This window comes from Spea bombifrons, chromosome 2 (assembly GCF_027358695.1).
Source record: "Spea bombifrons isolate aSpeBom1 chromosome 2, aSpeBom1.2.pri, whole genome shotgun sequence".
Classification (NCBI taxonomy): Eukaryota; Metazoa; Chordata; class Amphibia; order Anura; family Pelobatidae; genus Spea; species Spea bombifrons.
The window spans coordinates 118,886,593-118,914,146 of record NC_071088.1 but is presented as its reverse complement, the minus strand read 5'-3'; the positions used below and the strand labels follow the sequence as shown (position 1 = coordinate 118,914,146).

The following is a 27,554-nucleotide window of genomic DNA, read 5'->3' as shown; positions in this document are numbered from 1 at the left end:
CAGGCCTGTTTTTTTTGGGGGAGCATAAGTCGATTTAGGAGACCCAATGATCTCCGCTGACCTTCCAGAGAACATAAAAAATCAATGGAGGTCTATGCTATTGCAGCATAGATCACCACTGGTTTGACAGTAAGAGAAAATGTAGAAATAATAATAAACATCTTGAAATGTGTGCTGCTAAGGTATACACAAATGGTGGGTTTCTAATACATACTATATACAGCTTATATTAATATGTATACACCTTTATGTAGGTTGTTGTTTGGTGTATAAAACAAAGGATTTGAGAAAAAAGGGAGATATGCTTTAAGTTAACATTCAAGTTCCAGTCCTTTGTGGATAATGGAAAAAACTAAGCAGAGATATCTGTAAACGAATCCCTATTTATTCTGCATAACCCTTCCTTTTTTAAGTCAACAATAAACTAACATCACATCCCCACCAACTGTCCAGGATTTGCAGGATATGATTCTAGTTTTAGGTGATGCTCCGTAGAGATTATTGTTTAAAAACTAGCTTATCTTTAAAGAATTACTAAACTATAATTTTCCAGTATGTTCTGGGTCAAATTCTCCTGGATAAGTTAAAAAGAGTTCATGAGATCTGAGACTGAACCTTGTTGAGGTGATGACCCTACACATGAACAGTCCTTAATCTGTCCTCTCTGTTAGCGTTGCACTACAGTGACACCTGGTGCTGTGCTGAGGTATAACATCCAAAGACCCTGTCCCTGATTTATATATATTAGAGTAGAGGTTGTAGCCGTATTAGTCCAGTGGTGTCAATATCAAATAACAGATGAAATAAGTATCTTGTGATTATACCTTTTTTATTGGACTAATAGAATTTTGGAATGACAAGCTTTCTTTTCTCAAGAAATGTTTTAGACTTGAGAAAGGGAGTAAAGCTCCCGACAGCTTTATATTAATAAAATAAAAACATATACACACACACACATACATATATATAGATAGATAGATAGATAGATAGATAGATAGATAGATAGATAGATAGATAGATAGATAAAGATATTATATCACAAGGGCTGCAAAACAAAACACTCATTATCACATATAACACAATGCTTACTGAAACATAATGTTGTTTTAATATTACTTATTTAGGGAAATTCTACACAATTCTGGCACAATTAAGGCCCATTGGGGGCCATGTTAGAAAGTCACCCATTTTATTTATTTTAAAGTGCTATAACATAGTCAAAAGATTTTAGATCAAAGTCAGGATCTCTGTTTGTTAAAATACCATCACTTTACACATTAAATCTTGTCATTAATTCATACAATAAATATTTGAAATCTTGTTAAAGTTCATGCTCATATTTCTAAAGGCACCGATGCCTAGAAATGTGCAAATTATGGGTTTTTATTTTTTTTTTAAAAAAGGTATAAATATTTATTAAAAAGGAAAGCCAACAGAGGTGTTTACAAAATTCAATGAAAAACAGATTTCATAGAAAACCTCAAAAGGCAAATTTATGTATAGCCCCCGGTGTACCCCTGCACAATAGGCCGGTTACAAGGGAGATCAAAGATCTCCCCAATCAGCGATTTATGCTATGGAGGCAGTGCAGACTCAGCACAACCTCCATACACTTCATTAAAAGGCGCTGCACGCGTTTAAGACACAGCACACCGGGACATCATATCCACAGCGCCATTAATGTACCTGGATGCCAACCTCTGAGCCGGAGGACAGACCTAGGGCAGCCCCAAAAGCTGAATACACCACTTACAACAAATATAATGCAATACCTCTATTTAGGGAGGTATTCAAAAAGCATGTGCTGGCTATTTAATGGTTAATACATGAAAAAAAAGCACAGGGTAAGAGGGAACCATAATCCAGCTGGGATTGATTGACAGTGCTTCATCCATGCAGCTTCCTATACTTGTCCTGATCTGTATGTTAAAAATGGGCAGAATGCCAGTCAACACCCCTAAAAAGCCTGTCATGGCACGTAACTCACACCTGAGGACACGCCGTCAAGGCACACCGCCAGCCAGGGGGGAGACGCAGAAAAGTATTAACAGGGTGGGGTGCGAGAGGCATTGGAACAGTGGGAGGAGGAAAGGTACACAGAGCAAGAAGAAGAATTCGTACAAGGAGGGACACACAAAGCATATTGTTACAGGAAAGTGGTAATTGCCTAGATTGAAAGAAAAAATTGCTACAAGATACACAAACAATAAAGAAAGGGTGATGATATGGAGAAGGAGCCAATGATAAGTGAGAAGCAACAAAAAATGGAAGAGATAAAATTAGAAGAGCCACCTGAATAATCTGCCACGGTCATGGACGATGGCAAAGGGCACTCAACTCTGCTATTAAAAAATGGCAGATAAAGTGTACTGTCTAAAAAGACTATAGAACCATACTGCTGGGGCCCAGTGGCACCTAAATTCTGTGGCAAAGAAAAGTTATTACGTAAATAAGGGAAGGCTGGACATATATAGCAAAAGCCAGGTAGCCATGAAACTTTTTACTATTGGCACTCGCTTCTCCATATATGAAAGTGGCTCCTAAAATGGACTAGCCGGCTCAAACATTCTATACACCAGTACCAAACGCACCAAGGAATATACTTAGCACGTCACCTAGATAACTCCTAATTAGAAGTTGATACTGGTGCCCATTTGAAACCATGCCTTGTATTATGGTATTATGTGATAGCGAGTGGCACATGGACGGGAGAGAGGAATGAAATGTTTATAGAAGGTAAGGATAAAGTGAAGTGATGAAGGATAGATATACAAACAGACAAAGAGACCGTAACACAAAGCCTCTCCCTCAGGAGCGCTCTCTATTTACTATTATTACAAAGATAATTATAAGCTGTGGCTCAAATCTGAGCTACTGCACCCATGGGTGCGGCTCTCCTAAGGGAACAGTCTCTCTTGTGTAAAACATCTCAAAACTTCCTATAGTGACCTACCTGTGGCTCCCAAAGAGGATCTGCCACAGTGCGTGACCTCGGGGCAGTCACTTACAGATCTCAAGCAGGACGCTGCTACCCAGTCATTCCCATCTTGAGACTATAAACAATCTGTATATCTTTATTATTTGCCAGATGAAAGTATTCACATCTGCTCCGTGATGTGGTCGTAACACGATCTCCTCTCTTCTCCTCAATTTCTATTTTAGGCTATGTTCTGCGCATACGTGCTGCAACTAATTCAGCTCTACGCCAATGGCAGGAACTATGAAGAGTATTCAGGAAAAAATGTATATATGCCAAGCCCCTCTTACTAGGTGGGAAATCCCCTCGCTCTTACCTGAACCTGCATCAGTACAGAACTACACTAAAGGCTATCTGCACGTCTGAGGATTCCAGCTACCCTGTCCGAAAACACGTTAAGCCTGCAAGCAACATTCAGGAGGCAGGTGGTTCCAGAGGAGCATAGGGTTCTCTACAGCTAAGGGCATTTTTAGGTAGAATTACACCGGGGCAGTGTCACTATGAACGTCAGTACTAGCGCCCCAAGGAACACCATTCTGTGAAACATCTGCCCAACCTTGCTTTAAGTACAAACATGTAGATATGCAAGAGGATGATGTACAAATAGAGATATGGATATTATGGACATAGATCATATTGCATGGGGGTCTAATTGTTAAAGGATCTTAAGTCTAAACAGAGAATCCAGACCTGCATATACAAGGGTTCTTCCATGGAAAGACTGATATCATTGACCTTATGTTAGGACATTTAAAGGTCCCAAGTAGTGCTAGATTTTGCGCTGGTCAACAATGTATTAAAATGTACTTAATTAAAACAAAGTATCTCCACATTCACACATTTTTAACTCTTCTGTCTTTGCTTGCTTTCCCATGGCATCTCTGTGGTGTATCTGTGTGTCACAGGCAAGCAAAATCATATTTGATGTCCAAAAGAGAAGTTAAATGCATGCACGTTAGGTCATGTGGCACCACATATTCACCCATGATGCATTAACTAGAAGATACAGACACCTGAGCTTTCTGGACTATGCTCCCTTTTGTATATAATGTTATTCTGAAATGTATAGAAAGTTTTGAGCCAAGTCTTGTATGATCCCAACTCACAGCCAGCAGGAGGAGCGGTACCAGCGAAAGGACCTATTCTGTAGTGATCGGACCCTGTAATATCCGTGCATCAGGTATGCCTTGGTATCATACGCCTGCATGCCAGAATGATCAGTGAAGCTATGTCGCCGCTAGAGCAACAAAAAATGTCAACAACAAAGAAGAATTATTAGGAGAAGGACCAGGCGAGGGGTGGTATGGCAGAAGCTGGATGTGTCAAAGCACAAAATTAATCTCTTTTCAACTCTACACTCTGCTGAGAAGCAGAGAGAAGTAATCCTATGGTTTTATTATATTCAACCCCACAACCATTCTGGAAAAGAGGAATTAATTTCTAAATTGGCAAAGAACCTACCAATGCTTTCCATCAATGTCCCTGTTTCTGGCAAACGCATAAGCAGTTGTGGTAGAAGATATATTTCTGTGGGTTTGTTCTTTTATCTCTCCACTGAACCAACAGTAATTCCAGGGTGACAGGGTATCTTTGCGGCTTGACTGTTATTTAGAGAATCATTTTGTGTTTTTTGCCCCTTTTAGACCGTGTTTGACACCGCTGTGCTAAACGATTATTGCGACGCTTGCGATGTGTTCTTATTAACATGATTGGAACATACTTGCTTGTATTAAGCCGTGCGCCGTAACAGTAATGAGAACAAGGTATCTTAATACTAGCTTTATACTCACACAGAGAAGCCATCTCTTTGGGCAGGTCGGTAGGGAAATTTCGGAAGAAGCCACCATTAGCAAGCACTTCGAAGGGTGGTGAGCTCCGAATCCCGCCGCCGAAAGCAAATGGGTAGACTGCCGGAGGATAGCCATTGACATGACTGAGAGGAGCCCCAGATGCACAGAGGCGTTCTTTGCTGCTGTTTGCCATTGTCCTGGCGCGTCAGAGTCACCCAGTCCTTCGCGTTCGGCAGTTCCAAGTGATTATTTTCCACGCACCACAATCTTGTCTAGTGTTTTGGCAATAAATCCATAATGCTCCCTTAGACGAGGCAGGCAGGTAGCTGACGTGAGGCCAAAGTTGGCTGCGTTTTCCGTCACATCTCCTCCTGTTGAAAAATTTTAAAAAATACATGCTGCCGATTAATTTCTGGAAGGAATCCTGGAAACCCTGTTTATTCATTTCAAATGCAATTCCTCAGCTGTGATAAAAAATCTAATTCAATAAGTATGAAAATGGGGACATTGAATAATAGGTCATTCACATCTGAATGTCATATGCCTCACTGACAAACACAGTTATGTGTTACATGGAAATAATGGGAGTTATGGTGCAAGTGGTTAAAGTGGTGCCGCCGCACGTTATAGGTTGCTATGGTGACTGCACTGTTTCCCTAATTACCATAATTGCTGTTTATAAGCAAAACCATTATCCCTTACGAAAAATTAATTGCAGTTTTTTTCTGAAGTAATACTGCAGTTTTTTGGACATGAAAAAACTGCAATACTGCACTTTTACTGCCGTATTACTGCACATTTACTGCACTTTTACGTCATTAGATTGCAAACCTACAGTTGTACTTCAATGTACTGTAGCTTTATTGCATTTGTACTTCCGTACAAAAATCACTGCAGTAAAACTGCAGTACAGTGAAGTACAAATGCAGTAAAACTGCAGTAAATGTGCAGTAATAGTGCAGTAAAAGTGCAGTATTGCAGTTTTTTCATGTCCAGAAAACTGCAGTATTACTTAAGAAAAACTGCAGTAATTTTTCGTAAGGGATGGTTTGGGCTCAATACATTTCCATAGCTTAGCGGTATGGACACTATTATCAAGGATAAATATGGAGCCGAGCTTTATTATATCATAATCTGTTTGAGAGAACAGAAATGATAACGTTAAAAAAAATGCTTATTGTTATAAAATAACTTAATCCGGAATCTATATTTAGGCTGAATGTATTCGGTGAAGAACTAAAATCCTTTCCATTTTCTATTACCTCCAAAACATTTTCACTCTATCCTCAGCTATCCGATACGGCATTAAGAGGGTTAAAGGAACTGCAGTGCCACGAGCGTGATAGTCACAAACTGTAAACATTTCCGCAGGAAATTTGGGGCAAGATTGGGACAAGTTGCCTATTTGATGACTGCATCCCAACTTCTTATTTAGTACAAACGTCACTTTATCCCTGGCTATATATTGGTTCTTTAACTGGTCCCTGCGCTGTTATTCGAGATACGGCACACACCACGCAGAGCCGTTCCAGCTACATACGGTTATACACACATGCAGGTTTTATTTGAAACCGCTGTAGAAAAAAAAATCCCTCCCTCGATCTGCCATTAAACTAGCCAATAAGGAAGCCTCGTAAAACGGATGACAACACTCTTTCCATGTTTGCAGCAGGGGCCGCTCATATTCTCGGTGAAAGATGGGGCTCTGCGGAGTCTGGGGAGCTGTATTGGCGTCTCGGTATCTGCTAGGCTATGCATTAATGTATAGGTGATATAGAATGTGAGGACAGACGGAACATGTGTACACAAAACAAAGCTAGGCTTTGCCCATTAACCCTTATGACGCCTGAAAAACACAAACTGGAATGACCATATTATTTCTTTTTTGCACAGATCAAGTTTGTTTTTTTTTCGTTTTTTTCTGGCCAAGCAAATGTGAGGCGATCTGCTGAACCTTCCAAGCTAATTACCGAATTATGATGTCCTAGCCCGCAGAAATAATAAGAATGCCTCCACTGGTTCCAGGAAATTTCCCAGCAAGGGCCTACCATTAACCTCTCGCTCGCAGACATTACAGCAAGGGTTAAGAACCGGCAGTGGCGGCAGCCGAATGAGAGAACAGGGTGTGGATCTGCTTTCTATGTGTCTGTGTGTTTTTACCCCCTTTTTGAGCCGTGTCCAGACTCGGTGGAAATGTGTGCCGCACGCACCATATGATTTAAATCAGGAGTCTTTTTGGGCTGTGAGATAAATAGCGCTTATGTTCTCACTGCCAGCGCTGGGGCAGGCTTGGCTCCCACTGAGCTGAAGCCTTGGCTGTACCACCCCGAGGGCAGAAACTGAGCTCAAATATTCCACATGGAACTCAAAACCGCACTCCTAACTCACAACAGGCTCGTTCTGTCCCTGTGCCGTCCTTACTCTCCCCCTACCCTGTCTGTCACCCGCACCCCCTCCCTGCTATTTCCTTCCCTGGCTCTTTTTTTTCCATATCCCTTCATTTTTTTCTCTCTCACTTCTTTTCGGTCTATAGCTATTCTGTCCTGCACGTTCCTTCTACCCCCTTTTTTTATATTTCATCATCCGCTTTTACACACTAGCTTTTTTTCTTTTATTGCTCTATTTTGGGTGTTTTATTTCACATGGCGGGGTTTTTTTTTTGCTTTTTAATACCACATCTGTGATGTTTTCTTAGTCTCCTCTGCTGCCTTCATGTTTAGAATTTATCCCATCAAACAATTTTCTGCTTCTGGTTGGCCCCCTCCACCTAATCCCTCTCTTGTAATGAACTGTCATGAATTCTCTATTCTGTGCTTCTAAGTTCCCAATTCTATTTTCACATATTTTCTCACAAGAGTCACAGTTTGCTCAAGACACTGTCAGTTATGAGTAGAACGGTGGTAAACACACGATCACAGGCGACCTTGCATGCGTTAGTGGCGTTGGCTATACGAACTGTGGTCCAATAACTGGAGTGATGAACCTTTCAACTTATAACAACTCCCAGCATGTTACCAACCAAAGTGAAAATAACCCTCATCCCTACAAATACCTAAACGGTTCCAATTCATTGACAGAATCTGTGCAGTATGTCTGTAAAGAGCAGACCTCTCCCCTGCTTATGTCTGACTCTGACGTGTCCAATATGGAGACCCCACTACCTGCTAGTATGCTGTGTCTGTCCACAGCTCTGGCCTTTAAGTAATAAAATACAGGCTTGTATAACAGAATTGTAGGACAGAATAGTCAAGAATATGGTTTTATTTTATTTCAACAAACTCCCTTGATCTGCACAGCTGAAGACTGCCATTGTTGTCAATCATGTTATATTTTGGATGACTTTTCCTGCTCAAACACTACACCCAGGGTCAGACTGGCCTACCAGGAAACCAGAAGATTTTCCGCTGGGCCGGCCGATCAAGGGGATGGTGGAGAAGCACTGGGGCCATGCTGATGTCTATGTGGCCCGACGGCTGCCTAATGTTATTAATGTGGGCCCCAGTAGCAAAATAACCAATGTCGCAGGGGTCTCAACTGCCTCTGCTTGTCCAAAGACATAACGTACCGCTGAGGCACTCCCATGCTGCATGAGCAACCTCTCTTTTACCACCCAGTGTTGCTGTGTTCCAGCTTCCCCTGGGCGGTATGAATGAGTGAATGAATGGGTGAATAAATGAGTGATTGAATGGGTGACTAAATGAGTGAATGTATAAGTTTGTGTTAGCATGCACTGATTTCGGTGGAAAGTCCAGCTGACATTGGAGGGAGGTCCGTTGATAACAGTTGGCGGTCACACAACGGTGCATGCGGGCTAACCCCAAACACAGAAAAATTGAGCATGGTAGGAGGGGAAGTGGGTAGGGAGTGGAGCGTGCCTCGGTGCTGCTCACACGACCAAAGCTGCGCTTAGTCTCCAGGAGAAACCAGGACAGTTCCCAGGTATAATAATGAGTGAGGGTGTTGTCTTATAGATTGGGCTAAGATAACAGAGATAAAACACACAAAAATGACTAATATGCAGCTGCTTGAAAATGTTATATTATACACAAACTAGAACTGTTTCAAAAAAGAAAACAGACCAATATTTTTTTTTTGTTAATCTGATACTAGTAATAAAAAATGCTGGGCGTTCCCCTTTAATAATAACACAAGGAAGTAATCTAAATCGCTTGTCAAATTGTCTGATTAATTTGCTAGTCCCAATTTGTATGTAAAATAACCAACAATAATGGCAGTTCTTAAATACACAGGGATGTGCCGGTGCCATTTCTGTTCCCGAGTTTGTTTTAAAGTCCGCTTTTGCAAAACAGATTGACAAGGTATTTCTGGAATTCACTGCGAAACGACAGCCCCTACCAAAAATGTTGGTTCCATTTTTCCTTGACAATCCGGTTTGGTCAAAGCAGGTCTTTAGTTCAACCAAATGTTGACTTGCTGTGTGTCATGTCAACAAGTTCCTTGTATCAGTAGACAGTCAAGCAGAGATAACATCAACGAGTATGTGTGTTATATTATACAGAAATATCACCGTAACACATATGAACAGACAATGTGCGATGTCTGACTTCTGAAAGAAGTTCACCTGACAAGTTAGGTTACCCTGCCCCATCAACAGGGTAATAAAAGCAAAATGCATACCAAATAGGATGGGCTGTATGACTGAAACTGAACCCTTTCAGAGACGTCGGTAGTGAATTGCTTGTTTCTTGGGAAAATATACCTTGTAATGGTAAGCGAAGTCTAGTTCCCCGCTCAATATTATTTTGAATCGAAAGACATTCCTTGGATAGATGGTGGCATCAGTCATTTTGCTATTCTTGAACACATCACAGTATGTGATTTTAATGATGGCAGATGGCATGCTTAAAATGTAGATTTCATGTATATATCACCAACAGAATCTGCGGGGCTACACAATGCGGGTTATGCACAATAATAACATATTTAAATTAACAAAGACAGAAGGTGTCGAGGAACCTGCTTGCTGGAGACCACAATGTGGGTAGATTACTCTCAAGAAAAGAATTCCTGTTTAGTGTCACACTTATTAATAGTACTTACTATCACAAACATATGTGAACTGCAGCCTGCTAAAAAACCCAGAATAGTTTAATTTATATGATTTTATTCCTACGTAAATATGTGGGACTACAGGCAGTGAAAGCGTTGTGACTTACGGCAAAGCCTATTTCATATGTTATTTATCCATGACACAAATGTGGGGGGAATCCCTTGTGATTTTCATTTTTCAACAAACTTGTACTTCTTACTCTCAATCAATAATTTCCCAATTTATATAGTTTGTCGATACTATTGTGTGAAAGTGGTAAAAGTATGCAGATTTTATATGGATCTTTTGTTGTCTTAAAATGACTCAGCGGTATGCTGGGCGGCAAATAAGGACACAGACTTGCTGAAGCAACACTTATTTTGAGGGTCTGTGACTTTCCAAATGTAATGAAGCAAATCTGGACAAATTTAGGCAGGCAATGGGGGCCGAACAGACATTTTTATGAAGGAGGAAGGGATACCCCCATAGAGATCAATGTAAATAGCACAAAGCGTGAGGCGCCAGCAGTAAAGTTTTAGGAGCCTTGGATACATGACTCCAGGGATTTCCGACACTAAAGTGAAGTTTAAACTAGAAACTAACACATTATTTTGATCAGGTGGGGAGACCAACATAATCTAAACGTCAATATCTGTGGAACTTCAAAGTGTTTAGAACATGGGGTAAAAGAACAAAAAAATATTGACGTATATCATAACCTTTAATCTTCTTAATTAGAACTTTTTCATTAGAAATGGAAATGCCTGTAGTGTACATTCAATGATTTCAATTCTCAGTTACAAGGGATGTTTTTTTTTTAAGTGGAAGTTTCATGGAAAAAAAATATTTTTCTTCTTGAGTGTACCTTATCCAGTAATAAAAGTTAGTATGGATAAAGATGTAGTTTCATTCATTTTGCTTCAGTTAACTTTGATCTGCAGACTTGGAGGCTGCCATTGTTGTCAGTGATATTTTGGATGACTTTCCCTGCTCAAACACCACATTGAGCTGATTCTTTATGGCAATTTTAATCAAGTCCTACTTTCTTAATTCCTCCATAGACCTTCATAAGTCACAGTGTCAGGCTGGGTAATTAAGACCAAACCACTGTATTGTTTTCAACAAGGCAGTATGTTAAAGAATGAAGATGTGTGTGTTAGTAGATGTAACCTGGAAACCATCTAGGTTTGACCTAGAGTCTCCGGGTAAAGTGCTGTCATCCTAGGTCTCCGAGTCACTCTCCTCTTTCTACAGAGCAAGAGAGTGGCGTTTAGCCATACTTACTACCCACCCAATTCCACTACCCACCCAATTCAATTCCACCCACCTACCCACCCATCCAATTCCACTCCCATTCCCAATTATTTGAGCCAATTTACATACATTTTTGTATGCTACTTTTAATGAGCTACTGTACTTTACAGGGTGCATAGATTCACTTTTAAACAAACTAAATGTAACTTATTAACCTAGCCTTTTTTTCAAAAGAAGAATTTAGGTCTATATTCAAGCCTTATAAGAATGTAAAGAGAAAACTACCAGTACAGACCTCATTTCATCTAAACACTGGCAGATCAATTTACTGCCCTGTAATCACACAATTAGGGTTGTTTTACAGTGCCGATTATCTTTTTTTAATCGAAATATTTAATTCAGACACTGAAGGAGGGGGTCACATATCCCCTTCGGAGTGCTGCCTAAGAATATTTGGGGATCCAGTAATCGATTTTGGCTTTACGGGTACTTTTTGCTGGCTGCCCCACTTTTCTTCGCTTCATTATAAAAGTACTGTACCTCAGGCTTCCATTTAAAAAATAGGGTTGTGAGTATATATGATATTATTATAGTTTGAAGAACAGTTAAAGTTGCCGTTTCAGCATTTTCTGGTATTTTTTTCTATGTTGCTGACCACCCCCTAGTGCTGTACACAACATGTATATGAGCATCTTGTACGGCTATAGTGGACAAAATACTTTTGTATACTAAGAATCACTATGAAATATGGAACATCTTAACATTAGAGTTGGTGTTTGCAGGTCTTATACAACAGACTTTTCAAAAGTTATTCCTTTAAACAACACTGATATGTATATAACAATGGATCTGTCTACACCGCCATAAATTAACCTCTCATTTAATCAAGAAACATCATATGAAGACAATATTCAAAAAACACGCTTAACACCAGATCCGTTTCACTGTGGTGGTCTTAAACTCCCACATTGCCTCCGCAGTAAGAAACTATAGATGTTCATGCATTTGGAAATTAATTCCAGCATTTTTTTCACTTTCTCCTAACATAATGGGAATGAAAAATGAAAAGAGACACATAAAATGATACATCTGATTAGAACATGTGTGCTAAATAACTCCAGTTACCTTGCCATATAACTGCAGCCCAGATCTTCTAGCCGTGCCAAGTCTAAATCACTTACTCTACATATCTAACATACAAGTGATCGCAATGATTCAATAACCTTCTACTTATCAACAATAAATACATTTTTGGACTGTGTATCATTGTCCCGATTGTCCACAGCATCACGCAAAAACACACACACACACACTAACACTCAAATGAGAAGCTTCATATTGAATTCTGTGCCAGATTAAATCCTGACGCTGGTTCATCTATGAACACTGAATGCCAAATAAGACACATGGCTTGTTTTACCCTCAAACTACTCGCAAATTGAACCCTTATTTGAGCTTTGCTAATTATCCCCAGAATATCTGGAACATGCTTCAGTTGGCTTATTTTTTGTACACTAAGATATTAAATCTGCAAATAAAAGACAGACATCAATGTTTTTTTCTAGAAAGAAGAATACAGACAAATATAAAGTCCCGTCGATTCCTTTAGAGGGTGTAACAGACTGTATTTAAAATAAAGTACAGAGACACATAGATAGGATTTAGGAGACAGGCAGACCATTTTAGAAGCAAGTCTGATTTTTTTTAAAAGACAGGAAAATATATATATCCACAAAGATCTTTATGAAATAGCACAAATGTTTGGATGCCATAACTACAGTAATTATTTTAGGAGCCATCCACTTGGAACGAGTTGGCCTTGGGACCAAGGTATGCACAACATCATGGTGCATGCTTCCCAAGCGTCCTGGCTTTTGTGGGAGAGTCACGGCTATCAGCACTGTCCCTCTTTTCCTCATAGCTGCCCCATTGTCCTGCTGTTGCGATCAGTGGGCATTATGGGCTGATTGGAGAGATCCTCTGATCTCCCCTGACCCAGAGAGCTGTAAGATCAATAGAGGTCACTGACCCTGTTCATCACACCTCCAAACCTGCCACTCCTGCCTCCTACCCAGCATCTTGCCATACCTCCCAACACAGGTGTCACAATTTGGACACCTGAAATGTTGGCGGAATGATGATGCCTTCTGCGCCTTGTAATGCCTCTAGTTTAATACACTGCTAGGTAGGGTGCTGTATTTCCTATTTACTTAGTCAAGTGTGGTGCATCTTTAAAAGTGGGCCAAGTCATGATTTACTGCACCTCCCATCACACCTTATATCAATTAAAACCATTTTGTGTAATTCTACCATCCTACCTACTGACAAGAGCAAGTTAATAAGTGGGCCGTATGCACATACAGTAAGTATGTCCATCAAGGCCTCAGTTTGCCTCAGTAAAGAGGGATGTTATGGGGTGTAGGAGAAAAACATGAAAGGCAGTGAGTATGGACTCCAAGGCAAGCACGATGTCAAAGCGCGACAGCAAAAGCATACAGGTATTCATATCCAAGCAGACTGGCCAAAAAGGATAGACTGAGTGAAAGATCATGTCATCACTCCAGATTAATCATTAAGACTATAACATTTTTCATTTCTGTCTGAATGTCGTCTTGTCTACATTTGCTGTATTTGTAATGGGTTAATGGGGCCATTCTCTGTCCAACAACAGACAGGAGCACGCGGGGGAACCTGCTCTTCAGCCAAGGTGGGAAAAAATAAACTAGAATACTTGAACAACATCTTACTGAACACAAAGAACTGAACAATCCAAGTAGGCCTGGACTGGCCATCTGTAACACCGGGCAAATCCCAATGGGCTGATGGCCATCACCTCGTACTCAACCAATCTGCTGCTCTGGTGGCAGATCAGGTGCTACAGCATGGGCCAGTGGCTGGATATGGCCGGCCACATATTACATGAGCAGGAAAAAAGAATATAGAAAACAGGAAAAAATAGAAAGTGTGAAAGTCAAGAGGCACTCTAAACTCTTGAAATCAGATCTGCCCAGGGGGCGAATGCCGTGTACCCCCCTTGCCAGCCATCCCACTTATGTTATGTCAAAAAGCCATCACCCTCAACATATAGCCACACATCAACAATCCTACCTATTACTGAGCAGCCCTCGCCAAAGATGGTGTTGCTAATAGTCGTACTGAACAGTTGTGTTTTGTGATCTTTGTGTACTGAACATATTTGTAAATCGGAATCCAGCCCTATTATAATTAAACAATCAAACTCGGCCACTGTTCATATGATGAAAAACCTTTAATTCCCTTTATTAGCCTTACTGTTGCTGGCTGAAGCTTTCCAAGTTCCAAGAATTATCTCTTATGCACGAATGCCTAATTGCACTTGTATTTGAGGACTAAATAAGAACGTTCACTGCTAAATGCCATGGCTTGCTCCGCGGGAGGTGACCCCACTGGCAGTTTAGCTTATTTTATCTAAATGAAGCCATTGAAAAAACATCCTGTAGAATATTAGTCTGAATCCATCCGCAAAGAAAGCCAAGCCAAGACACACCAGGTAACGCGCTTTCAATGAGACAAACATGCAGTTCTTCTGGCTGCGGCTCATCAGTAAGGTTCAGCTGGTAAAAAGAGCCAAATCCACAACCGGCTTGCCGCTCACACTCGGTTATTTCTTGTTTATCATATGCTATGTATTCTATACATATTACCTTATTATTATTCTATCCATATTACCTTATTATTATTCTATCCATATTACCTTATTATTATTCTATCCATATTACCTTATTATTATTCTATCTATATATATATATATATGTTACCTTATTATTATGCTTTAATGTTTTAGTTAATGTTTACCAATGCATTATAGTAAATCTGCGTAACCAGCAGTTACAGAACATTACCCACAGTGTTTATCAACAACTTTTTTGTTTTTCAAATGCCCACTAAATATATTTTTAACCCTTTTTTTCGTCATTTTAAACTGTAAAAAAGAACAAGCCAGAGCAGAAGATAGAAAATGAAAGCTGAAAGTCGAACAAAAGCTACGGACCGCGGGCTAAAATCTGACATGCTGAATGTAACCGTAATTTTGGCAGCATAACCCAAACCCTAAAGACATAACAGGTACAAAGTATACACTGTTGCAGTGCCAGATTAACAGTTAAACGTTTTATTTCACGTAGACATTAAGGGTTCTCTCTAATATGTTAAGCAAATAATCCTTAGCAGATCTGTCATTTTATTCTTTCCTCTGACAGTTTAATCACGTAAATTAAAGACATAAACGTGTAGCAGCTTTTTAGTTAATATGGCAACAACCAATCAAGTGTCTGCTTTTGTGTCTCTTGCCAATTAAATGTTCCCAGCAAAAACATTAATAAGGACATTATTTCTGGGTAGGGTTGAGGCATTCAGCGGTGCTACAAATTATTTCCTAATGCTGCATTTATTTGTATTACAAGTGTTACATTTCGCAAGATGGGTGAAACCTTGAAATGGTTCACTACTAAAGTATTCTTTTGAGTTGAGTTCATTTGAGATTAATGGACTACATTTCATGGACTACATTGTAGATTATGAACGACCCTCCTTGGCTTTGTAATGTACAAAAAATCTGATTTATTTAATTATGCAGCATGCTGAATCAGAAGAAAGTTACCGGTGAACCCAGGCATTGATATTTATATATATATGTACACCTGTGTATATATATATATATATATATATATATATATATATATATATATACCGTATTTGCTTGAATGTCAGACTACAAGACTAAGATCCAGATCCCCCGCAGCGCTGCAGGGGACCTGGATCCTCCTCTATGGCAGCCTCTGCTGCTGCCGGCACTTCCTCTGGGGGCTTCTATGATGGAGCGCTCGCATCACATGACCTTCCGGTGCTACACCATAGAAGTGCCGGCAGCAGTGAAGGTTGTCTGTGCTCATCACGCAGCCGTTGAATGTTTGTGGGATGCGCACAGACAACCTCCGGTACTGCCGGCACTTCCGCCGAGGCTTCTATGGTGGAGCACCAGAAGGTCATGTGATGCCGACGCTCCGTTACAGAAGCCCCGGAGGAAGTACTGGCCACCAGCAGCGGAGGTCTGCATCACACAGACCTCCACCGGCTCCCCCACTAGACACCAAGGAGTTTGAAGCATGGGTCACAAGTAAAGGGATGCACTGGTAAGTCGGGGGAGTGGTTAAGAGTGGCACGGGGGGGGCTCAATGGTTTTCTGAAGGCAGAGTGGCATATAGGGGGTTACAAGGCATATCAGGGAGGCAGAGTGGAATATATATATAGATATAGATATATATGGGTGTATAAGGCATATCTGGGAGGCAGAGCTGCACATAGAGGGTTCAAAGGCATATCTGGGGGCAGAGTGGCATATAGGGGGTATAAGGCATTTCTGGGGGGCAGAGTGGCATATAAGGGGGCAGGTTGGGTGGCAGATGTGCATAACTGGGGGCAGGTTGCCAAATAAAAGGAAATAAAAACAAAAAAATTTTTTTTCTCAATCATAGTTTTATTAAATATGAAAAAATAGTTTACATGTGAATTAATTTACTAGTAAAACTTTTTTCCTATAGGGTAGTCTTATATTCAGGCTTTTTTCTTTGTTTCCTAAATTAATATTCAAATTTTGGGTGGGTCGTCTTATAATTGAGCAAATACAGTAAATATATATATATATATATATATATATATTCATGGGCTATATCCATAACTATGACTATCCGTCTCAGCATATGCACATACCGCAAAAAGGTTGGATAGATTCCAGGGCAAACTAGGACGCAATTACTTCTATTTCCGTAGTTACTGAGTTACAGAATCCATTCCATTTCAATTTATTCTGGAATATTCCATGCTGGATTATTGTAGAAGTGCAAATTCCATATATTTAATTATTCAAATATTCTACAGATTATTTTCTGAGAAAATAAGATAAATGAGCTAACTTGTTCAACAGTGAGATACACTATATGGACAAAAGTATTGGGACACCTCTGCTAATTATCCAATGTAAGTGTTTCAGTCACACATATTGCTAACAGGTGTATAAAGTCAGCTCATGAAATACACATATGGAGAAACCTGCCCGTGTTGGCCCTTTATAATGAATGGTGAATTCAGGGAGTTGAAACCAAAACTCTCCTGTAAACTCTGCTGACAAATCTCACTTTAGAAAATAAACCTCAAAGTAACATTATCAAAAGATACAAACATATATATCAACAATATACTTGCATGAAAAACATATCTAAACATAACAGGCATGCTGCTCAGGCCTTCCGGAATAATTTATCTTCTGGAACGTATTGTCAACGTCTGCAGGTAACTAAAAAGCCGTCTCAAAGACAATTTTAGTTTTCAAAATAGGGATATTTCTGTCCAATAGAAAATGGATAATAAAATGTGATGTCAGGAAGGTATCCTTGCACATAGTTCCAAAGTAACAGGCTGATTTGTGATTGTACACCATCCCAGCCAAAGGCAGTCTGATAACCATGTGTAATATATTATCCGACCCACCTAAATGGTACGTAACTCAACTCCTCCAATTTAGATAACAGATTCTTTACTAGACCACACACTTGTAAAAGAGTGATTTTCCGTAAAGAGCTAGATCCCCTCTATATCTCTTCTCTTAACTCTGAATAGACTCTTAACTTTTCATTCTTCACAGGACTTGTGTCTCTCTTCTAATATTATCACTTCTTCTCATTCACATACCCAATATTTGTACCCATTTGGTACCACTTTGCTTTCTACTTACGCAAACTTTGAACACTCACTTAAAACCCACCTATTCAGGGATGCATACAACCTGCCCTCCTTATACCCCCTACCTGCATCCTGAAGATACCATCCAACCTTCAAGATCTCCAGGCCCCCGACTACTCCACATCACCCTCGCTACAACCAAATCATTCTCACCCAAGTCCCTGTCCTTCTGATTCTCCCGAATCTCCTAATTTACTCTAACCTTGCAGCAGGGCCATCTTCTCATTCTGTACCAGTAGGTCGTAACATGTGTTCATCTTAATTGTCAAATTGTATCTTGTCAAGTTTAATGTTATTGATCCTTTTTACTGCACTCTCTATTGTTATAGCAGTGCGGAATCTGCTGGCGCTCTATAACTAAATGTAATGTAGTAGACAGACATGTAGATAGGTAGATGGATAGATAGATAGATACATGGATGGATGGATGGATGGATAGATAGATAGATAGATAGATAGATAGATAGATAGATAGATAGATAGATAGATAGATAGACAGATAGATAGATAGATAGATAGATAGATAGATAGATAGATAGATAGATAGATAGATACATGGATGGATGGATAGATAGATAGATAGATAGATAGATAGATAGATAGATAGATAGATAGATAGATAGATAGATTGTGATGTATCACTATGACTATGTTAAAAGAACAAAAATAAGCATACACTAAAAAAATGAGCCTCAGGCGACGAAGAATGATCAGGGAAATTTATCATATTTAAAGAAACAATGTGTTGGTTTCTTGTCTAAATCCCTATCATTAATTATGTGTGAGCATTCACAAGTATCTCGTCCAAACGTCTAGCCATAAAGCTCTGCATGTACATAGAGCTACTGCACACAATATGTTCAGCCGACAAAACTTAACGGGTCTGGCGGAGGCTTAAAACGAACCTTAAATAATTGGTTCCTGTATTCCCCCCCCCCCCGACATGGGATTTTATTTTATTCCATGCAGGCAGTAACCTTCTAAATTTCCATAAAACGACCCAAGTCTGACAAAACTACATTTACGGCTCAGATTTACAAAGTATATAAAAACGTGGGGAACAATAACAGTGTTGTGCAAACACAAGCGCGCACACACACATACGCACACATGTACAGGTATACTTTGAAATGGTTTTTTTTTCTGGTTCTGTGTCCAAGATTTCTTTTAAATAAACGCAGGGGCTTGAATGAACAAGGCTCCTATTCAGTCACGCCGTCCTCTCTCAATCCCTCTTATGTTTGGCTGATTTCAAATAAAATAAAGTGATATATGCTCCTTATTCCCTTCTTCCAGGCGAGTCCAGACCCGCGGCTCATTAGTAGCTCATGTCTGGCTTGGGAGAGGGAGGTCCCGTATCCTGATTTCCAGAAGGGTTATTAGTAGGGGGATGGGTTGGCAGTAAGAGGCACCCACAGAAAAAAAGAGAACTTCAAGACTGGGATCATTAAAATAAAATCTACGCTTACCGGGTGCCGGGGGAGGGGGTGAGACCTGAATTCATTTTCAGCAAGTAAAGGGAATCCTGCAGTTAAGGAATGGACCGTGGCATTCGTAAACTGCGGCTACACTTAGAAAAATAAAAGGTTGTGCATGCGCATGCATTATACATACAGTTCACGCATGTAATTTGACAGTAAAGTATGCATCCAGAAATGCCATGTGCGGGAATCTTCTTGTAATACAAATAATCAATATATGGTTCTGCTCACACATATTGATTAGATTGTAAGCTCGTTTGAGCAGGGCCCTCCTCACCTGTTGTTTCTGTAAGTCAAATTGTTGTTAACCCCTTAAGGACAATGGGCGGTCCCTAAACCCATTAAAACCAATGCAGTTTGCTTTGTCATTAAGGGGTTAAATACTGCTTTTTCTGTCCCATTGTACAGCACTATGGAATATGATGGCGCTATATAAAACAATAAATAATAAGAATAAAGTCTCACATGGCAGCAAGGTGCTCGGGAGTACCCCGTACGGATAATTCTACAAGTATACGGAGAGAACACCACGATCACAGAGAGGGACTGTAACAGCCCTTTAACCAACGGGCCAAGTAAAGGAATTCCTCGCTCACATGTAGACAGCGGGCAATGCCGACAGGCGAGGAGGCTTCCTCACAGATAGTAATTAAAGAGTTTACCATTTAGTCGGAACATGAGTCCCGTGTTTTGCCAGAGACTTTGGTGTAAGTAGGGGGTTATCAAGTCTCACACTTATATGCATAAGAAAAAGAAAGCTGAAGTTGAGAAGTGACTTGGAAGGAGAGTCTTGAAGATGGGATGTCCTGCACTTACAAACACATAGTTAGACATCCTGCGTTCATGGACGGGCAGGGTGGGGAATGTTTTCCTGCACTCACGGAATATAATTATAACCCATTACGGTAAAACAGTACCTTATTCATTAACCTGAATTTCACTGCCGTGACTTCATGACCTCTGTCTGGCACTTACGGTTAAAGCCAAAGGAGACACCGGAGTGTGACTCACATGGATGGATGTGAATCTCTCTCTATATACAACAACAACAATGTATACAAGTCAATGATCTTACAACTCAAAGGAATTGTAAACAGATGACATACCATCACCGTACAATGCACTGTGGTGGACAGGAGGACAGTAGAAATAACTCTATGGTATAACGTCAGGTTACTTAATCTGCTATTTCCCTCGCTAACATCAAGTATCAAGCGAAGTATCAAAAAGCAATATCAACGCATATCATCATAGGATTGTTATGTAGACAAATGTTATTTTTATAAAAACTCTGGATCCCCCATGTTTCACGCGTGCGATCAGGTAAAAATAAAACTGACCAGACGCTAACAGGTCCATTGATCTATAGGAGGTTCATTAAATGGCCTTCTAGGGGAACAGTTTTTAACCGTGACATTAAAGAATATAGTGCATTTCCATACAATATCCTCAATACTGAAGGAGTCCCAGGTTGGGGAAACAACCTTCCAACAGAAATGGTAGAGGTTAATAAACTTATGCAAATCTATAACACTAAACTTAAAGCCATAGCTCAAGTAAGGTCTGAGATCTTACAGTCTATAGAAAAACTGTGAGATAACCGTTCTTATGATCTTCAGACACACAGATAGGGTACGAGGCACTACTAGTTCCAGAAGTCAATATTAAACATTGCAGAATGACTTTATGGATACCACTAACATATCTTACATTGGTAATTGAGGGGAAAAAATGATTCTGGGCTATTCCAGGTGGGTATAACTTTAAGGCAGTAATCTGTAATCTAAAAGTCCAAGTACACATATTGGTCACAACCACCTGTAGCTCCCCAAAATATATCAGTACTGAGATTTAATCCTACCCCAAAGCTCTCTTGGTTTTTTAGTATTTCCGCACCCCAGACACAAGTCTACCTCTGTATTTAATCCTACCCTGCAGCAGCCTCTGTTACACCATTTCTGACCGCATGTACGCATACTTATGACACTCCCTGCAAAAAGAATACAAACTGATATTTTACAAAATGGCTTCAAAGTTTTTAAGAGACTTTCTTAATAACGGCTAACCTGGAAGTGGATGCATTAATTCATCTCCAGGTTACCTGAAGAATGCATCCAACACATTCTTCAAAACAGGAATATTGTGTGCTTTTTTTTTTCTACTTTAGATGAAAGTAACTTTTATTACTGAGGTGATACCATCTATACTACCAACATAATGAGTTCCATGGAAATTATATGATGAAATATAATGCAAGCAATAAATCAAACCGCTGAACTATTAAAAACCAGGTAACACAACTCACAGGCACTTGTGATATTGATTAACCATTTTTAGGAAGAATCAGTTCTGGGCTCTTCATATGCTGGACCACGTGAATGGTCCAGTAACTATAATTCTAATAGTAATATTACATCATTTCCCTAATAACGTGAAGATAGTGATGGAAGCGTATTAACTAAAGTGGAAGTTTGCTAGTGAATTTGCTAGTGAAGTCCCAATTTTAAGTCTCACTGACTAATTATTTATTATGCAGGAGCAACTCAACCCTTCTGGAAGGAGGAGCTCACTGGGGTTAGCAGACCAGAAGATGACCATTGAAGAACTGTTACATGTGTGCAAAACGCCAAAGCTCCACCCCAACAACACATAAGCGCTTTGTAAATTTCCTTCACGTTAAAAGGTCAGGATGGTGAGAAGGAAGATTAACAGCGCACGAGAAAGTATCTATAGCATTTGGGATGGGTCAAGGGCTTTAAAGGGTTATCTTTTTAATGATAATTAATTATGTACATTGATTATGTTCATTAACCAGCTGCTTATTCCAGAGGCAAGCATCTTGGCTTATTGCCCTCAGTATACCCAGGAACTTCCTCACCGCAGGCTATCCCACTCCTTATAGGCGGTAGGAACGAGGGTCAGGGCTAGGGCTACAGAGGGTGGGGACATGAGCAGGAGTGGGTGTGGCCAAACATATCCCCACCCAGAAATGAAACACACTGACCCAGTGATCAGGCTTCCTATCAGCTCGTATTTAATATTCATGAATCTTCTACAACAATGAATTCAAAGTGTGGTACGAAAGAGGTACAACTGTAAGTATAAGGTCTCCTCACTGGGTTAGTGCAATGCTATGGATGCTGTTAGATAGCGGAATAGCCTCAGGACAATTCATGTCCCTCTTCTTCAGGGGTCAGTTAAGAATATTAAGAAGTACTTTGCTTTGAGGTTTGGGGCCTTATGCTTAGCAATGCTTCAGTCTGAAACACTTTTGGGTTCCTTGCCCTCAAGGAAGACTCCTGACATCAAGGCTTTATTTACTGGACTTGGTAAATGGGGGTTTGTGCATGGGCTCACTCAGCTACGCACAAGGGTGTTCTAACACACTTACATAGTTTATTTTCCCCTGTAGGACCGCAGTCATCGCTTAACCTAAGTGTTGTTTACGTACACTTCTCATGTCATACTACATTCTATATAGACTATTTAGACACTTGCTACTTTAGAATCTCGGGTGAAGCCCGAAGGCTTTTGGCTCCCACTAGGTAAAAGCGTTCACTGAGTTCACGATTCAGCCAGGAAAGTTGCTTTAGCGGAACGTTTCCCAGTGCTCATTCCTTATTATTTTTACCGAGGACTTGGGGAAAAACAACTGGACCCAAGGTGAGCTTTTAAGTATGGAGGTGCCGAAAAACACCACTGAGTTTTCACTCTCAGAATGCTCAGCCAAGTTTTGGGCTGATTGTGCTGAGAGTTATACTCCAAGAATGTCCATAACGCAGATTTTCCCAGCCCTGTTTTTAACGTCTTTCCTAATGTCACTTCTGAGACATATTTATGCTAACACGCCCTGTATCTCTTTATTTCAAGCTGGCTCAGACACACACAAATGTAATTATAAACTCCGAGACAGGACCTTGATGTGCAGCCCGCACCCTTCTGTACAACACTCCAGTCACACAACTTAAATAATATGACTACCGCTCAGCTGACACTGTGGAAATTGCATGACTTCTACTGATTTTTACATTCTGAGGCTCATCCTGATCGCAATTCTTATTGCTGCCAGAGAAAAAAAAAGACGACTTTCTTAATCACTTACTCAATTCGAAATAAACCATGCAAGTCTATATCCACAATAATGGAAATATAAATTATATATCGCTATTACACCTGACATGAAAAGGATGCCGGATAACTATGGTGAACACGAGACAAAATATATACAGCTGAATGAGTACTAATGTGAGGTTTCGCTAAGGCAGGTATATAAAAAGTATTGATTCTTTTTAAAACTTACTATGAAAATATTAGTAAGGTTGTATGCTATCACTGATACCGAGTCGTAACCAAAAGGAATTCTTTTTACCAGCTGTCAACAATATAAATTCAGGGAACTAGGGAAGAACTCTCTAAAAACATATACTTTCAAATTTAGTGGTGCTGCTGAAATGTCCATGATGTATATAAAAGACGGGTCAAGCAATATATATATATATATATATATATATATAGTGTGATGGAATCTCCAATATTTATCCTTCAGATAAATGCTTTCGATATAAATAAGTAACCCCACCTCTAATTTTTGCATTCTGAGAATTACCAGCCGGGAGAAAAAAGTTACAAACTCACTCAATAAGGACATTTTTACTCTACTGCTGGTATTTATTACTGAAATATGCGTATAAATACATGCCCAGATATTTGTGTTTACTCGTAGCCGCATAGGTAACCTCCAGGTTGGTGTAAACACATGATATCATAATGTCCTGCCAAAGCACCCACAGTTTATGCATTTGTTTAATTTGTTAACCCGGGACAGAACAACTCGGCTTCTCCACCACTTCTGTCACCCTCCCTACAATCTAAGCGTCTTCAACACCGAAACCAACTCTGTGGTTACTTAACCACATCACAGCATCAATGCAGGGCTCCCAAATCCCCCATCCTTCACCATCATTCTCCTGCGGTACCACACACAAAATCAGAGCCCGAGTCAGACACCGCTCCAGGGGGTAAAGGGCGGGGCAGGAAAGGGTGCTGTTATTATTACCCCGCTGCCAACCCCTCCTTTCAGTTCACCTCGTCTCACCTCCTTTTCCCCCAGACACCCCTTTCCTTCTCCTCCTCCTCCCCATAAAATCTTAAGAAAAATGATGAATGATAGTGAGGACTCCTGCTGGCAGCCAAGGGTATTGCACCTCATTTTGATGAGAGAATACCGTGTACTATTAAATGAGTAAAGCATTTAAAGCATTCTATGGCTTCTTGGAGATCAAGATCATTATTGTCATTATTTATGACCCACCACATTTAAACAGACATTAAGGAGCAGTTTATAGATGGCAGAGTAAATTTCGTCAATCTAATTACGGTTCATCTGTAGGAGAAAAACTACCTGGCATGCTTGGAGTTAAATTAAGTAACGCCGTTTGATATGCGCCACAGACAAGGCGTTCTATCTGGCAGCAGAAAGATTAATTAGGCAATGCCATCTAGCTGGCAGAAAAGAACTAGGGAAAAAAAGAGTTAATAAGATTCCGCTCTGCAACACTATATAACCACAATAGGATTAAAGTATTAATGCATTGCGTCCAAAGAGAAAATTAGGCAGTAAGTCCTTCTGATAGGTAAAGAAGTTAAGAAAGCAATAATTAACACATTACTAAGCGATGCTTTGTAGGAACATTATGGCAGAGAGACGGTTAAAAACATGAAGAGTTCAAGTTTTAGGAAACTAAGTGAAACTAATTCAGGTGCAACAAAAAAAAAACATTTTAAGAAGAGGTGCTCTTGATTTGCTAAGCTTCCTGGCATTGAAAGGGTCAAGAAATGAAGGAAACAAAGATCTACAAAGTAAAAACCACAGTCAAAAGAGGGGGGAAAAGTGCATTAAGTGGTGACCATGACTATTTTGTGGTTAATAGAACTCACTGATCTTAGGTAGAGCGGGCGAGCGGCTGCTTGCACAGATCAGAAATGACTTGTCTGATTTTGTCAGCCAGGGTACAGAGCATGTCTCTAGAAGCAATAAACTTAAGAGTTAAGCAGATGCCAGGAAGCCACGATTCAAACTTAAGTATATGAGGTCTGCGGCGCATAGAAGTAAAAAAAGAGAGAAAAAGAACGTCAAGAAAGTCACAGATCAAAATAGAAAACAATCAAGAAGTGAAGCGACAGGAAGAAAGTGAGCCATAGAAAAGATAGACTGACAGAAGAGTAAAAAAAAACACACACAGAAAAAGTAATAATCCCCACGACGCAACAAATCTAAATATTCAGAGTGATACGGTTAACCTTTTGTGTGGGTGAGAGTTGTCAGGCACATAATGGGTTAAAAAGAAGGGGGTGCAAAGAAACCCAGTATACTAGACTATGAGAGATGACAGCCGTGACCTCTGCCCTTCCCCAGCCAAACAAAAAGGCAACGTGTTATGAGAGGTTCTGCCCTGGCTCCTGACCAGAAAGGGTAGAAATGACCAAAGGGGCAGAAGAGGAAAGAACTGAGAGGAGAAGGGGGTGGAAAGGGCACCAGCCGGCTTCAATTAAAGAAGAAAAAAATCTCTTCTAACTTCCTGAGATGAGAAATCTTCTCTCCTCCCTCTAAAATCCCCTAAAAGAAAACAATAGGGAGTTCTCTCTCCCCCCTCTTGACATCAGTGAAGACAGCCACTGGACACTCACCTTGTCCGCAAGCAGTGCCTTTAACCAGTTAAATCACCAAGCGTACCTGGCTGAGTGCATGTGTCTGTGTCCCGTCACCCAGCACAGACAGCGTGTGTGTATGTGTGTAAGACTGCTCTCGCCTCCTCTCCTACTTACACTACCAACTCATTACAATCTGCTATTCATAACCCAGATCATGTGACTCCACTCACAAAATATAAAGCACATTTTTTTCTGCTCGCAAACCACAGAATGAATTTTAGTGGAAAACACATAACTGTATATCCCCTTCTTTTGCTTGAACTATTCTAGTCAATGAAACAAGATAGATAGATAGATAGATAGATAGATAGATAGATAGATAGATAGATAGATAGATAGATAGATAGATAGATAGATAGATAGATAGATAGCTCAATAGTTAGAAAGATAGCTTAATAGATAGATAGCTCAATTGATAGAAAGATAGACAGTTCAATAGATAGACAGATAGTTCAATAGATAGATAGATAGTTCAATAGAAATATAGATTGTTTAATAGAAAGATAGACAGTTCAATAGATAGATAGATACTGCAATAGATAGCTCAATACATAGATAGATAATTAATTATGATGATATTTAGTAATGGCGTTTACATTTAAAACAAACAACACTTGAAAAGGAGAAGTTTTGCTTTTGCAGCACCAAAACAGAAACGTTATTTGATTTTCCATTTCACAGAAATAAACATTTTTGTTAAGGGCTAGGTATAAAAAAAAGTAGCAAATGTGCACTGTTTTCCATTAGAAATCTTGCTACTCTTGTCGCTGGCATCATCTGTACAGTGGGGAAAAATGCCTTGTGAAAATAAAAAGAATCAATGTGAGAATGAAAGGTCAGAGTAGTGGCTCTTTGGTACCTATGGATAATACCCAAATCAGACTGCTCTATGCATATAATAGGGTGCAGGGACGCAAATTAGAATAGGGGGACAAAGAAACTTTTTTCACAGAAGTGGATCTCCCCATGACAGCTGAGTGATGATCGGCTGTATTTATAATGAAGGAAATTAATAGGTACAGTGTAAGCATACCTGGGAACTGTCTGGGTTTCACCCAGAGTCTCCGGGTGAGATGCTGCTTCCCTAGATCTCCGTGTCACTGTATCGCTCTCCGGAGCAGGAAAGTGCCATTTAATAACACTGACTCCTAGTCCAATTCTCCTCCCACTACATTTAATGAGGCCTGCAGCTAATCCCGCCCATGCTTAGTGCCTTCTAGTGTGGATAGGCCCTCCTCCTAGTAAAGCCACTCCCACAGAGGAGCAAGAGCTCCGGGTATTCTGTTCTCTAAAGCTCCCAAGTATGGTTATATGGCAGGCTTCACCATGTAGAACTTAGAAGCCACCAAAAGGAAGATTGAACAGGGGGTTATTGGGAAAGTTGCGTTTTCAACTCAACACTGGCTTCTTTATATATGATGAAGAGCTAACCCTAAAACAGGTAACTGGGCCCCGCAAAATGAACAGGAGAAGCCCACTGAAGTTTAGGATAGACAGATGGACACAGCTGCCTT

General features: G+C 40.1%; 1 protein-coding gene across 2 annotated transcripts in view; it reads right to left on the bottom strand.

The window, feature by feature from the left end:
* The window catches only part of RARG (retinoic acid receptor gamma), an 80,085-nt gene extending 53,930 nt beyond the window's left edge, over positions 1–26,155 (bottom strand). The window contains exons 1-2 of one of the 2 annotated variants that reach the window (XM_053456225.1): positions 26,017–26,155; positions 4,768–5,138 (exon numbers count right to left, since the gene is read on the bottom strand). In XM_053456225.1, coding sequence (XP_053312200.1) covers positions 4,768–4,960 — 193 coding nt within the window. In that variant the 5' untranslated portion in view covers positions 4,961–5,138; positions 26,017–26,155. The remainder of the gene's footprint in view (positions 1–4,767; positions 5,139–26,016) is intronic. The other variant, XM_053456226.1, reaches the window with a different exon arrangement.
* Between the last annotated feature and the right edge of the window lie 1,399 nt (positions 26,156–27,554).